At 35.1% G+C, this 14,945-nt stretch overlaps 1 protein-coding gene across 1 annotated transcript; it reads left to right on the forward strand.

Moving 5' to 3' along the window:
• Window positions 1–562: 562 nt before the first annotated feature.
• On the forward strand, window positions 563–8,665 carry LOC143589033 (ATP-citrate synthase beta chain protein 2). The gene is made up of 17 exons (XM_077069895.1): window positions 563–656; window positions 1,931–2,050; window positions 2,160–2,262; window positions 2,344–2,409; window positions 2,584–2,707; window positions 3,495–3,629; window positions 3,763–3,823; window positions 4,537–4,613; window positions 4,711–4,866; window positions 4,943–5,071; window positions 5,163–5,295; window positions 5,386–5,513; window positions 6,330–6,435; window positions 6,522–6,598; window positions 7,218–7,288; window positions 7,380–7,664; window positions 8,431–8,665. Exons 2-17 carry the CDS (start codon window positions 1,951–1,953, stop codon window positions 8,504–8,506), a joined length of 1,827 nt encoding a protein of 608 aa, XP_076926010.1. The 5' UTR covers window positions 563–656; window positions 1,931–1,950; the 3' UTR covers window positions 8,507–8,665.
• The last annotated feature ends 6,280 nt before the right edge of the window (window positions 8,666–14,945 follow it).

Here is a 14,945-nt window from a genome sequence, read left to right on the forward strand (position 1 = left end):
ACAGCACCCATGCCTACCTCATTTTTCCGGCAAGAATCTAGGAAGTAACACAAAACATGATGTGGAGACAGAGAGATCTGAGTGGTGGTGTAAAGTAAATTGTCGGTGACTGTCTATTTCTAATCCCAACACACCTTAGTGATAGTGAGGTGTAAAGCTCAAACATAGCCGTCGAGAGAGGATAGAAAAATAAGGGTGCTTGTATTTATTCTGGTGGTGGTACCTTCACTCTCCGGAAAAGAAGAGTCGTGGTGGCCGGTAAAGACATAGCCAAATGTCATTCATCTAAGGTGTTGTTTCTAGTTTGAATTATTAAAATCCAATTTTTCATATTAAAATAGTAAAAAAATTTATAAAATAATATATTTTTAAAGTTATTGTTTTTATTCAGCGAATCAGAAGAAAAAAATTATGAAAGCTCGATCTGGACCTAAATTTCTTCACCGATCATTTTGGACCCTCTAACCCACCAAACCAAACCAAACCAACCACCATCCACCGGTCTCTCTCTCACATCAAAACCTATACATACAAAACCATGTATCTATATTCCAAATCTCTTCTTCCTATATATAGCTCCTCCATTTGTGTTCTTCATATCTCTATCTCACTGCAAACCCCTCACACGTTTGACGCCTTTCAACAAATTCTCACAGGTATTATTATACTCACACTCTCTCTAACCCTCCTCTGTTCCACAATTCTTGATTCAAGATCTAATGTTACTTGCAATTACCATCATTTCAAATCCCATCCCAACTGGGTTTTACTGCAGTGGGGCTTTGGGTGACGGGTTTTTCCCGGAACGGGTAATGGTGGGGTCCATTGGTCGCTGAGCTTTTGTTTTGAAAAAGAAAGATTTAATATTACTTGCAATTACCATCATTTCGAATCCGATCCTAACAGGGTTTTGCCGTAGTGGGTTTTTGGGTGATGGGTTTTCCCGGAACGGGAAATGGTCTTGTAGGGTCCATTGAGTTATCCGGGTAGCAGGGCTTTTGTTTCAAAAAAAAAGAAAGATTTAGTTCAATGTGGGATTGATTTGTTAGTTATTGAGTCCAATTTGAAGGTTTTCGGGAGTTGTAGTTAAGTTTGATCTTTGGATCTGGGTTTTACCATAGATTTGATTGAATGATGGTAAATTGTGATTTGATTTGGTGACAGGCTAGAGTTTAGATCTGTTCTGTATTGAGACCTAGCTCTGATTAGGTTAGATTAGAAGAATGTTAGCATATTACTCAACTTAGTGGGGCCCACTTTTGATGTACTCATGCTTGTGCTTTAAGATGTGAATAATAAATTATGGTTAAACAAATTTTCATATTGTTGACTTTAACATCACCCAACTAATCATTGATGTTTAGTTACTTCATATTGAAGAAATTATCAGGTATTTGTATCGATGGATCCGAGATTTTAGATCATGATATGTAATAGTACTATACTACCACAAGCAGTTTTTTAGAGATAAAACTGGAGTAACATTTTTTTTAACATTACAAAACACTACAAGTTTTCTCACATATATGTCTGCCAATGTGTATTAACATGGTCTGATAATTGTAAGAGTCTGCATTTGACTTTCTGTAAGGTCAAACTGACCGACAAACAATTACAATAGTATTGATGCTGATTTTATGTTTAAGATGACAAAGTTAAGGTAATTGCTGATATTTGGACATATTAGTATATAAAATAACTCTTTCTGCGAAAGATATCACATAAAAAACGACCAAATATTCTATTTTTTGGATCTTTTTAGTGTGTACCATTATCTATATTCCCTCTTGTCATCATTGTCAAAGGTTTATGATTTTGTTTTAAGGCCTCAAGATACCCTTGATTTGTCAATATTGAAGTTTGTTTTAGTTATAAGTAAATGCTTGTCAATATTGATGAATTTATTATTATTTTTTTGGCTTATTTACAGGTTATTTTGAGTGAGCACCTATGGCAACAGGGCAGCTTTTTTCCCGTATGACACAAGCGTTGTTTTATAACTATAAACAACTACCAATTCAGAGGATGCTTGATTTTGACTTCCTTTGTGGTACGTAAGATTACCCTTATACCCATTTCAAAGTAAATCTTATTATTGGTTTTACGATTGCATCTTTTAAAATATGACCAACCTTTTATGCAATATTTATATATATCAGGTAGGGAAACACCTTCAGTTGCGGGTATCATTAACCCCGGTTCCGAGGGATTTCAGAAATTATTTTTTGGGCAAGAAGAGATTGCTATTCCAGTTCACTCGACGTATGCTTGTGTATTCTAATTTTGACTTTTTGGTCAACAACTAATTTCTTGATGTTATATATTTATAATTTGGTTTTGTAGTGTTGAAGCAGCTTGTGCAGCACATCCTACCGCTGATGTTTTTATAAATTTTGCATCATACAGAAGGTTAGTTTTCTTGAACTCTTGAATATCAGTTTCTATTTATGGAATTCTTCTAGGGTATTTTTGACATCTTGAAAAGAGAATGCTTTACTAAAACTATGTGTTTTGTTAAGCTATTATTTATTTATTTGTTTATTTTTTTTTACCTTTTTAATGGAATTAAGGAATTTTTTACAGTGCTGCTGCTTCATCTAATCTTGCTCTTAAACAACCCACAATCCGAGTTGTGGCGATTATTGCTGAGGGTGTTCCTGAATCTGACACCAAAGAATTGATCTCGTATGCAAGAGCAAACAACAAGGTACAAAAATTTGGATCCTATTTTATTTACACCATTTACAGTTATTCTACATTTTGCGGGTTAATTTCCCCTTCAAATCAATTATAAATAATTTTGACCTTTAAAATTTTCACATGTGAGTGTGGGCCCGATCCTATTTTCTAGGGGTGGGCATAAAATCAGAAAAACCAACTGAAACCAAATTAACCGACATAACCGAACCATACAAAAACTGACGGTTCGGTTTTGTATTTTCTGAAAACCAAATTTTACAGTTTGGTTTTGGTTTTGGTTTTGTATTTTTGGATGAACCAAAGTAACCGAACCATACAAAAAACCAATGGTTTGGTTTTGTATTTTCGGAAAATTGAATTTTATGGGTTGGATTTGGTTTTGTATTTTCTGAAAACATGAAAAAACCGAACCGAATAACGAAAAAACTGTTTATTTTTAATGTTAGTTATTTATTTATGGATTAAAATATTAATTATTGGTTGTTAAGTAATTTATTAACCTTAACAAATGGTGTAGCCAAAACATTTAGGCCCTAATATATTATAGTTAACTAATCATTAAGTAACAAAGGCTTTTAGAGTTTTAGGCCCAAATTCATTATATTTTTTAGGCACAAAAATTTCAAGTCAAAATGGCAAAACCATAAAAACCGAAACCAAACATGTTGTGAAAACCGACGGCGATGAGAATTCCAAAAAGCAAATTTTTGGTTTTAGCTAAAAAAGAAAATAGTATTTTGCCTAAGCATCAAGTAAACGGAACCCGCGATTTAAGATTAGCCCCTGTTTTGCAGGTTGTCATAGGCCCTGCAACTGTTGGTGGTATCCAAGCTGGAGCTTTCAAAATCGGTGACACTGCAGGAACAATTGATAACATCATACAATGCAAACTTTACAGGCCTGGATCTGTTGGATTTGTCTCCAAATCTGTATGTACACGCATTACGATCTTCCTTATTCTCCTTGAACCTAAAATAAATTACCTAAAAATTGTCAGTAATCACCTTTTTAGTACTATGAATGCGACTATGGAAAATGATATTATTCTTGGTTAAACTGCAGGGTGGCATGTCAAATGAGTTGTACAATACAATTGCACGTGTGACCGATGGACTTTATGAAGGTGGTTAAATATGAAAACTTTCTACATCACTTTCATTTTGAGGAGGAAAAATGAGCGGGTTGGTAGGGGCGTGCATGCGCCGGCTTTGGACTCATACCGAACCAAAAACCGAAAATTCAGTTTTTGAAAATCGTTTGGTTTTATCGGTTTTCACATTGGGTTCAGTTTGGTTTTGTCATTTGGGCTAGAAATTTTTGGGCCAAAAAGATTGCTCAAAATAATGAATTTGGGCCTTGGGCATAAATTTTTATATTAATACACATTTGGGCCTAAAATTTTTGGGCTACAGCAGTTATTAATCTTCATAAATTACTTAGCATTCAAAAGTAAAAATTAAATCATAGATTCAATAACGAAAGTGGTTTTTTTGTGTTTATGTGGGTTCAGTTTGGTTTTTATGGTTCAGCTTTTTCGGTACAGGCATTATGAAACCTTACAGGAAATTCAGTTTGAAAAGACACCAAAACAAGCTGTCGGTTTTGGGTTGGGTTTGGTTATTTTGGTTACAGTAAGTTATTTCGGTTTCATGCACACTCCTACGGGCTGGATTTCGGTTTGGATCTTATTTAAAAAGTAGTTAATCATGAAAACCTTAGTTTACCAAGCCTAGAGTATTGCAATAATAATGTTAGTTTTTTAATATATTTGTCTTTTTGATCATTGAAGGGTTTTTTTGTGGATTATATATTTTGATGCTAAATACGGTTTTATAGGTATTGCTATCGGAGGAGATGTTTTCCCCGGCTCTACTCTTTCTGATCATGTTTTGCGATTCAACAACATTCCTCAGGTACCTTGTGAATCAACTGGGGATGTTGCAAATTACTATTATACCCCCTTTAATAATAAACATAATATTTATTAATGGGTATTTTGGTCTACTTTAGGTGAAAATGATTGTTGTCCTTGGTGAACTCGGTGGCCGAGACGAGTACTCGTTAGTCGAAGCCCTTAAAGCCGGTAAAATTAACAAACCCGTATGCGCGTGGGTCAGTGGAACTTGTGCCCGCCTCTTCAAATCTGAAGTTCAATTCGGACACGCGGTGAGTAATTAACTCATTTTTCTTACTTTTGTTTAGAAGCGTAATAACGTAATTTCCTTAATATTTTATAATTCAGGGTGCCAAGAGTGGAGGTGAACTGGAGTCTGCACAAGCTAAAAACCAAGCACTCAAGGATGCCGGAGCTATTGTCCCGACATCATATGAAGCATTTGAAACTTCAATCAAGGAAACATTCCAGAAATTGGTATGTTTTCAGTTTCAAACTGTTTTGACTCGTGTAAGTAAACGGGCCAATTCAGGTTATGATATTTCTCTAATGGGTCGAATGGTCACAGGCTGAGGAGGGTAAGATTAGCCCAGTTAAGGAGATCATGCCTCCACAAATCCCTGAGGATCTTAACAGTGCGATTAAGAGTGGGAAAGTGCGTGCGCCAACTCATATTATTTCGACCATCTCTGATGACAGAGGTAAAACACCGTTAATATTTCATAAAGTTCAACCTGTTAGTCCGTTAGGCGTTTATTAATGGTTATGATTATATTAATGTTGAAATATAGGTGAGGAGCCATGCTATGCTGGTGTGCCGATGTCTACCATTGTTGAAAAGGGAATGGGTGTCGGGGATGTTATTTCACTTTTATGGTTTAAACGCAGTCTCCCTCGATATTGCACACAATTCATTGAGGTTTGTTATTGAACCTTATGGTACAAAATATAAGGCATTTTCTTTTAACAGTTACATTACTATAATAACATATATATTTAACTTTTTGACAAGCTAGTTTTTTATATTACCCCTTTTTATAATCAAATGATTACATGATTAACGGATACCTCGGGTGGGAATTCTACGCTCGACCCATCAACGTGACACGAAATCAGGTTTTGGGTTGTTAAATAGGTCACCAGTCAACCTGTTTAATTCAATAGGTCAACCTGTGAACTTGTTTGCGACATGTTTAGCTCATTTATTACCCTTAAACCTGTTTGTGACACGTTTACAACCCATCAACCCAATTGACCTGTTTGGATAAATGGGTTAAATGGCTCTTGTTCGGGTTTCACGATTTATAGTCTTGACACGAATAAACATATAAGTCGTGTACAGGTTGGACGATTCATTCCGCGAACTTGACACGAGTAACGCCCCTGTATATTCAATATAATAATTATTTTCATCTTTGTGAGATAATTTGTTGGTTACTACATCTATCATTTTCATGAAGCCACCTCTTTATTCCTTTGGATAGAGGTACGGTGTGCCTACATCCCACCCTCCCCAGACCCTACTTATAGCTTTGCTGTCGGTGGGATTTTACTGGGTATGATTGATTGATTGATTGATTGACATCTATCATTTTCATCTTTGTGATCATGATAACTTACCTTAGCTGACATCATAATTTTAGTTTTTTTTACGTTGATATCCAATAGTGTTCTTTTTACAATACAAAATGTTGTTCTCTCTAGTGTATATAAACTTATACTATTTATTCACCAGATTTGCATCATGTTGTGTGCGGATCACGGGCCGTGTGTATCCGGTGCTCACAACACAATCGTGACTGCAAGGGCAGGAAAAGATCTCGTTTCGAGTCTTGTTTCGGGTACTTAACCTGCAGTTTTTTTTCAATCTAATTATATGATAGGTATATCACACCTGTGTGGCTTTTTTATATTTTCTGAATAATAGGTTTGTTAACTATTGGTCCACGTTTTGGTGGTGCCATTGATGATGCTGCTAGGTACTTCAAAGACGCATACGATAGGGTAAGTTACTCTTGTTGTGATATCTAAATTCTAGGGGTTTGCAAGGGTTGGTTTTGGGCTCAAACAGAACCAAAACAGACATTTTGTTTTTTCGGTTTTAGGAAACTGACCGGCTTCGGTTTTTTGGTTTTGCATATAGGTTCGGTTAATGATTGGCTCGATATGGTGGAATTTGAGCTTTAATATTTGGGCCAATGCTTTTTGTTAATCACCTATTATTGAATGACTGAAACTTTTGGCCCAGAATAATGAGAACTTGCGTCTGAAACTTTTTGCCCATTATAATGGAATTTGGGCGTTAGATTTGTGGCTTAAAGTTTTTGCAGTCACTTATTAATGATTTCGAGTCTTAAATCCAATCACAACCACCAAACAAGTTTGGTGCCCTTCCCATGTTTGGTTCGGTTTCGGAACTAATTATAACCGAAACCGTAGCGTAAGATTTGGTTTACAAGAAGAAAAAAGAAACACAAAACTGAACCATCGGCTATTTTTGTTTGGGTCATTTATTTTGGTTCAGTTTTTTCAGTTAATTCAGTTTCTGTTTGGTTAATTGGTTTCTTGCTCACCCTCACAAATTGTGTTGTTTATTAATAAATCTAGTTTTTATATGTCACAGAAACTTACAGCATATGAGTTCGTTGAAAGTATGAAAAAGAAGGGTATTCGTGTGCCCGGAATCGGTCACAGGTATGCATAAGTGAAAATAATCATTCTTCGAGTGTTTGTCTCAAGTTTCTACGATCACTTAACATGTTTATATTTAATTTTTGTATAAAAGAATTAAGAGAGGGGATAACCGAGATAAGCGAGTGGAGCTGCTACAACTATTTGCACGCACACATTTCCCATCAACAAAGTACATGGAATATGCGGTTGAAGTAGAAACTTACACTCTCTCGAAAGCTAACAATTTGGTGATGAATGTTGATGGTGCCATTGGTACCCTTTTCTTGGATCTTCTTGCGGGTAGTGGGATGTTCACCAAACAAGAAGTTGACGAGATTGTTGCCATCGGTTACCTTAACGGGCTTTTTGTTTTGGCCCGCTCCATCGGTCTAATCGGGTAAGTCGTATAATTTTTTTGTTTCAGTTTCAAAGATGCTCATCAAACTTTGTAGCCTGCCTTGTTTTGAGCTCTATATCTAAAGCTTGAGCTTGGCTCGTTTATTATTTTTAAATGAACACTGTTTTGTTGCGTGAACTGGAAAACAAAATAAAGCGTACACTTTTCAGTCATAAAGTTTTTTAAATACAAGCAAATGGTTGAAATGCAATCTTAATTTATGCGCCCTGAAATTCAAAAAAGAAAATGAGAAAAATTCGTTTATTTATAGAACCTACACATGTACATTTGTGTGTGTCAAAAATTTTAAAAACATATGAAGAAATTATTTTAATTGCTTTTTTTTATGTATATAATATAAACATTTGTGTGTAAGAATTGAAGTTAAAAGTATATTTACTGTTGATCAAAGATTAAATGATTCAGATTTCTTCCTTTTGTTTTTGCAAGAGTTTATTTTTTTTCAATAAAACTCACCTCCCCCCACAACCCCCACATATGTATATGCGTGCACATATATACAATGAACTTTTTATACATTTTAGTTTTAAATCCACGAACATATATATTCTCTAGTTATTTTTTATCATAATTTTATATACATAGATAATTGGATCGTGAGCCCAGTTAAGTTCGGGTTCGAGCTTGCTTAAGCTTGGCTTCTTTTTAATTTTATTTGGATTAGCTTAGCTCACGAAGGTGTCGGCTCGTTTAGACCCCTAGGACAACCCATGAAGTATTCGTACTGATGGTTTGAAATTTGCAGGCACACGTTTGACCAAAAGAGATTGAAGCAGCCACTATACAGACATCCATGGGAAGATGTTCTTTACACCAAGTAATCAATCATTGCTGGCATCTGCAGATGAGCGTTTGTGTTATGTCTGTTTGTAACATTTAGCATATTAAGGAATGGATTTTATATTGTTTGTACTCATTAAACCAAGCTTATTATGTAGCTGTTCTTTTGATTTTGTCGAATAAAGAATTGTGTTTTAGTAGGTTTTCGTTGATTAGAAATGTCTATTCTAACGACGTCGTTTGTTTGAAACTTCTTAAACTGAATTATCCTTCGATATTTATTGGGTAAAGCAAACAATATTAGTCGGTATGAGATTCGAATGTTAACCAAAACGTGTAAGATAAGATGCGCTCACGAAGTTTCATATATCACAAAAAGCATATTCCAAAACTAAAATATAATGTCTTAAGAATCTGTTGAAAGCAAAGGAGAACATAAAAATAATTCAACAAAACAATATGTCAACATGAGAAGACGTTGCTATACTCATTAAGAACTATGAGAACACTTCTCAATAAGCAAGCATTCCGGAATCCACTTATAGAGTTATAGTGGATTATTTATGTTTGATACCAGGATATAGTGACACCACGTGAAACACGCCATGAAAATAATCACCTTTTTTTATTGTCCAGTCTAACCCAATTAAAGTTGTGAGTCGAACTTGAGTTGATGAGGATTCTTAGTTGTTAGTGATTTTAGTGTCATCAAGGTCATTTTAGGTTATTGGAAGACCAATTGATAAGTTGGAAGATGCATTGGCTTGAGTTGAAAGATGTAGACTATTCAACCTCTAGCACTGTGGCCAAGCATGGTCCTAAGGGCGGCAATTGCTGGTGAGTACGTAGGGTCCTAAGGGCGGAAACCATTGGTGATGTCCAAGAGGCAAAGTGCCAAAGTCCCTGGCCGGGCTAAAAGTTGCTTCGGAATAGCAAAGTGATTTAAAGTTTGTCTTTTTTGAATTGATCATCATGTAGTTGCTCTATTCTTCAATATCAAAACTGGTCTTCAAAACTGGATCTTGTTCTTCATTACCAGCCATGGTCTTTAGAACTGTATTTGGTTTTTCAGAACCATAGTTGTTAATCAGAACTAACTTTGGTCTTTAGAACCAAAGTTGGTTATCAAATCTGTTTTTTGGTGTTTAGAATCGAAGTTATGGTCATAATCAACTTTGTTTTTCTGTATGAAAGTTGTTGTGACTGCAGTGGTTATGTTAGTTATTATTGTTAATTGTCATGACGTTTTATGAAGGGTTGTGATGGTTCATTGCACATGTAAACCCTTCATGTAAGGGAATCATTTGGTTTGATTGCATAATCGAATTTCACACATTCGAATATCACAGAAAAGAACCAATCGTTCTTATTACTTTCTGTCATTATTATTTTTTAACAGGCAAAAAGCTTTAATATGAAAACGAAATATACATTTAATTTATCATTAAAATCAAAACGATTACAATAAAGTGGCAGGCAAACGGGCAACAAGCTTCGATCATAGAAGAAATCCAAAAACACTAGAAAGATTAGAGTACGATGCTCATGATTGGTGGAGAATCGACATGAAGAGCAAGCTTGGGAAATTGGAGATATTCGAGGCCAAGACTTTAGGAGATGATAGAAAAAAGATGCACATTCTATTAAACTTCTTAAAAGTGAGGTATGTAACTATGTATTTAGTACACCGATGCAAGAAACTGTAGGAGGAGAAAATTTAGAAACAATCATGGGAAGAACGATTACATCTGCAGAACTTGATGTTTATCACAATCTTAATTCTGGGATTCTTTAATTCAAAATACATGGCTAAGGATGCTTCATGCAAGAAGTTTCCCGTTAGTAATTTTAACAACAGTAAAGTGTCAAAATTGTCCTTAAGGTTTGATCAATTATGCAACTTTCGTCCAAAATTTCTCTTTTTTGCATCTGGACCATTGAGGTTTCCCCGCTCTTACCAATTACGTCCAAATTGTTAACTTCGTTTAATTTTCTCAGGGGCATTTTAGTCTAGTTTAAAGCTAAGAAAAACAAACATAATTTTCATTAACATATAAACCCAATATAATCATCCCTGTATCTTAGTCATCCACCATCTTCATTCTTCACCACCATCTATCTAGTAGCACGCCACCCCCACCACAAACACACAACAAGCACGCCCGCCGCCACCAAACAGCTACGCCTCCCCTCCTCCCTATTTCGAATCAGTTTCTTCCACAACCCCAACTTACGAGAAGACTAGATCTTTGAGATGTGATGGCGTCCAGAGAGAATGCTTGATGGGGTTTTGATCGTGGTAGCAAACACGAAGATATTCAAATCACTGTTAGGCCTCGTCCGAACTAATTGTCTTTAACAGGTGTCCGTTATACTTTTTAGTTTCATCCGGTTAGACGGTCATCCAATCTCTTAGATCTGAAGCGACAATTTTTTTCTAACTTAGCTGACCGAATAACTGTCTCATAGTGCAAATTATTCGCCGGAAACAGAACATTGTTCATTAATCAAAACGGGGGAAAGAGTTTTTGACAGAAAATCCAAAATCGGATTGATGCATCCTCTCAGATCTTGCCGGAAAAGATCCCGACGAAGGCAGATACTAGGTTTGCCACTGTCGGCGAACTCATTCATCTATAAGGCTGATTGTTGGATTTAATTAAAAAACTTTTATAATATTGTTTTTAATGAATGAGTAAAACAATAAAGTGAAAAGACTGAATTGCCCTTGACTTAACATTAAAAATTTAACAGAGTTAACGATTTGGATGTAATTGGCAAGAAGTGAGAAACCTTAATGGTCCTGTTGCAAAAATTAAAAATTTTGGACGAGAATGGCATAATTGATCAACCCTCAGGGATGATTTTAACATTTTACTCTTTTAACAATTACAAAATGATTGATTCAAGGCTTGTGATGGAACTGTATAATGAATTGTTGCGTATCTTGGGCCAATTTTCTCAACATAATATGAAAATTGACCTGAGCTTGATTGACAAATTGCCAACGTGTTTGAAAGATTTTAAGAACATGTTGAAACATAAAGAGGAAGAATTTTCCATGCTGTAATTAGACAGCCACCTTCGGATTGAAGAGCCTCAAAAGGCTCAAGTGTTGGGTTTTTTCAAGATTATCAAAGTCATAAAACCTTATTTTTATGAAAAACACAGCAGATTAAAGTTTTAAATCTTGTTAATTTGATATGTATAAAACCAATTTTACACATGCAAAACCCAATCCCGGATCCAAATACGAAAAACATACTAACAAGCACATGCATGTCACTATAAGTTCATGCATGTTAAACTATCTTTCAAGTAAACCTAAAATGATGAAGGAGATGGTGAAATAGTAGGCAAGACTCCAAAAGAGAAGTTCCTCAAGCTAGTATACCCCAAGCTCCGACAACACACCTTTAGCTAGGATTTTTAACACTTGAAAAATCACCACCTTGTTCTTCTTCTTCTTTGGCCGAATTTGGAGAGGAAGAGAAGAGTGGAGAGTATTTTTTTGGTTACTTGTAAAAATTCTATCAAAATGAAAGAGATATTTGGTGGTCATTCAAAGGCACCACCCCAAGACCCAATCACAACCTTTGCATGTACCCACTAAGAGAAATATAATAATCAAATAATAAGAGAGAAAGAGGGAGGGGGGGGGGGGGGGCTTCCTTCTTTGTTGTTATTATCATTTTTATTTTTATAACTTTCTGTTAATGTGTTGTGTTATAAAACTTATTACATTTTGTTATAAGTATAACACAATGTAGGTAACATACTAGGTAACATTATTCACATATTGTTATTTAACTATCTTAAATAACATTATGGAATGCACTCTCTCAAAACATAAATCATTCATATGATTTATTCATTTCACAAGTACATTATATTTAGAAACCCTTTCCAAATAACATAAGTGTCAATATTTTTTTACTTATGATCATGTCATATATAAACAAATATAATTGGTGTTTGTCTAGCTTGTTATTGGGTATGACCCGACTTGGATCATAACGTACTAGCCATATCAATAATAATATGTGTCTTGGACAGACCGAGTCCAACATCAAGAAGGTGAGAAGCCTAAGGAAAAGAACATGGTTGGACCATCATCCTCTGTTAATATGGTTGAGGATGGTAATAGTACGTTCCAATAAGGAGACCGGAACAATTCTGGAAGAAGAAAAAGAAAGTTTAAACAAGCTAAACCCAACTCCCAACAAAAAGGCTAACCTGGATTGTTGGAAGTGTGACAAACATAGTCAATTCAAGAAGGATTGTGGGATTGGTTAAGGTGAAACAGAGGCTGGTCCAAATGGATCAAAGGACCCAAGCTCACAAAAAGGTTAGAATGTAATGCAAAGTGATAATATATATAGCTCAAGATTACGTGTCATTAATATTTGAGAAATATCATTTGCATGATGATAATGTGTGGTGGGTTGATTCGGGTGCCACACAACTCATGTGTGAACGGATCAAAGATGGATCCATTTTAAGGATAGGAAATATTGCTACCGATCGAACCAGTCTATGGAATTTGAAATGTGAAGCTTAAATTTACTTTTGGAAAATGCTTAAACTTAGACAATGTCCTACTGGTACAGGAATTCGAAAGAATCCCGTCTGGGACTGTATTAAACAACTATGAATGCAAACACTTGCTTAAATCAAATAAGTTTATCGTATCCAAGTGTATACATTTCGAAAGGTTATTAGCTATGCCTAAATATAGTTTGATACCTGCTTTTGGCATTAACAATGAAAAGTGTAAAACGTACGCGAATAAGATAACTAGACAATTAATCTTTTAAGAACATTAAAAGTGAATCTACGTTATTAGAACTTACACATAGTGATCTATGTGATTTTCATGCAACACCATCTATTGAAAACAAGAAATTCTTTGTTAAACTCATAGATGGCACATCTAGTTTTTGTTATGTGTACTTAATGAATGCGAAAGAGCCTTACTTAAGTTTAAAATATACAAAAATGAGGCAGAACTACAATAGAATGCTTCAATTAAAACACTTTGCACTCATAGGGTTGGTGAGTATCATGAGGCAACTTATTTCCAATCAGTGGGTATTATTCATCAAATGCCCTGTATACACCACTACAAAATGCTATGTCAGATAGGAAGAATATGGCTTTAAATTAAATGGTTAACTCCATGTTGACCTATTCAGAAAATGATGAATTTTGGGACAAGGCTATGTTAACAACCAAATGACTTTGTGTTTGTAAACTAATGTTATTGAGTTAAGAGATATTATCTTTGGTGGGTGTAGGTTCTTATATATACCTAGACCAAAGGATATGGTTCCAAACATGAGTAACGCCAAAGTAACCGAGCCATGAAGTAGTAGAGCAAGAGTAGCTAAAAAGTATGGTTCTAGTGTCACACTCCGTTAAAGCGGAAACACGAGAGGCAACGAAATTAGGTTTCACAACACATTGATTAGCGAGGATTATATTTCATTTCTTACAAGAGTTGGACACTAGATAAATATTACATCTGAATAATCTTAACATATCTAAATCTTTTACAATCGTCCAAAGTGGCTTGTCATAGCTAACTCTTTAATCATCCAGTTCAAACTGCAATAAACTTAACCATGTCTTATAATATTTCTACCTGAAAACATGGATAAAAATGGTCAACCAAACGAGTTGGTGAGCTTGTAGGTTTTATCTCATACAACCAAACAAAACAAGGTTTCAAAATATATATGTTCAAATAGAACATATCTTAAATTCATATGTGCAAAAAAACCATTAATACTGATAAACCCACGTTGCAATTCCTTACTACATTTCAGCCCTTCAACTCGTCTGATTAAAGAACAGGTCATTCCGAATAGTGTGCACTCGCAAGGATTGGTGTGTAACACATCGGATTTTTCGTATTCGTATTCCTTTATGTTTAAACCGATTCGAGAACGTTATTCGGATCTTTATTATTAATTAAATCAAACATTTATAAGTATTCCTTGATGTATTTTCATTTTTCCTACCCTCTATTTTATTCAAATTGGTCATTTCTTGCTTAAACAACTTTTAAAACATAAAAAATTAACACTTTAACAAGTACAAGGACTAAAATTGCCAAACCATGAAACTTTCCCACCATGAACACGTCGCGCCGCACATCCATGATGGGTGAAGTTGGTTGCATGGCGTGGCCACCCCCTGTGCAGATTCTTTGTTTATTTTGTTTCCTAGTTCGTTTTTAGTGCTAAGTCGATTATTTTTGGACCAAATCACATGATTTAAGCTCCAAGAAAACTAATCTAGACTAGGTACTTGCCCACATTCAATACCCCTTCATCAAGAATGAATTTTGATGATTCTATAGTTGATTTAGTCATTAAAACGATATTCGGTTTCTTAATCGAAGCACATTAACTAAAATTGATTCATGCTTGCATATCCTATATAAACAAGACATAAATCCTCTGCCAAATACTTCCC

Source organism: Bidens hawaiensis, unplaced genomic scaffold (genome assembly GCF_021521415.1).
Source record: "Bidens hawaiensis isolate Kalapana, Puna unplaced genomic scaffold, B.hawaiensis_p1.1 tig00037182_1, whole genome shotgun sequence".
NCBI classification, from domain to species: domain Eukaryota; kingdom Viridiplantae; phylum Streptophyta; class Magnoliopsida; order Asterales; family Asteraceae; genus Bidens; species Bidens hawaiensis.

Excerpts from the sequence above, each read along its gene's own strand:
- LOC143589033 (XM_077069895.1), top strand. The coding sequence starts at position 1,951 with ATGGCAACAGGGCAGCTTTTTTCCCGTATGACACAAGCGTTGTTTTAT. Across the intron at positions 3,824-4,536 it reads GACCGATGGACTTTATGAAG|GTATTGCTATCGGAGGAGAT; the intron begins GTGGTTAAATAT and ends ACGGTTTTATAG. Across the intron at positions 5,514-6,329 it reads ATTGCACACAATTCATTGAG|ATTTGCATCATGTTGTGTGC; the intron begins GTTTGTTATTGA and ends TTTATTCACCAG.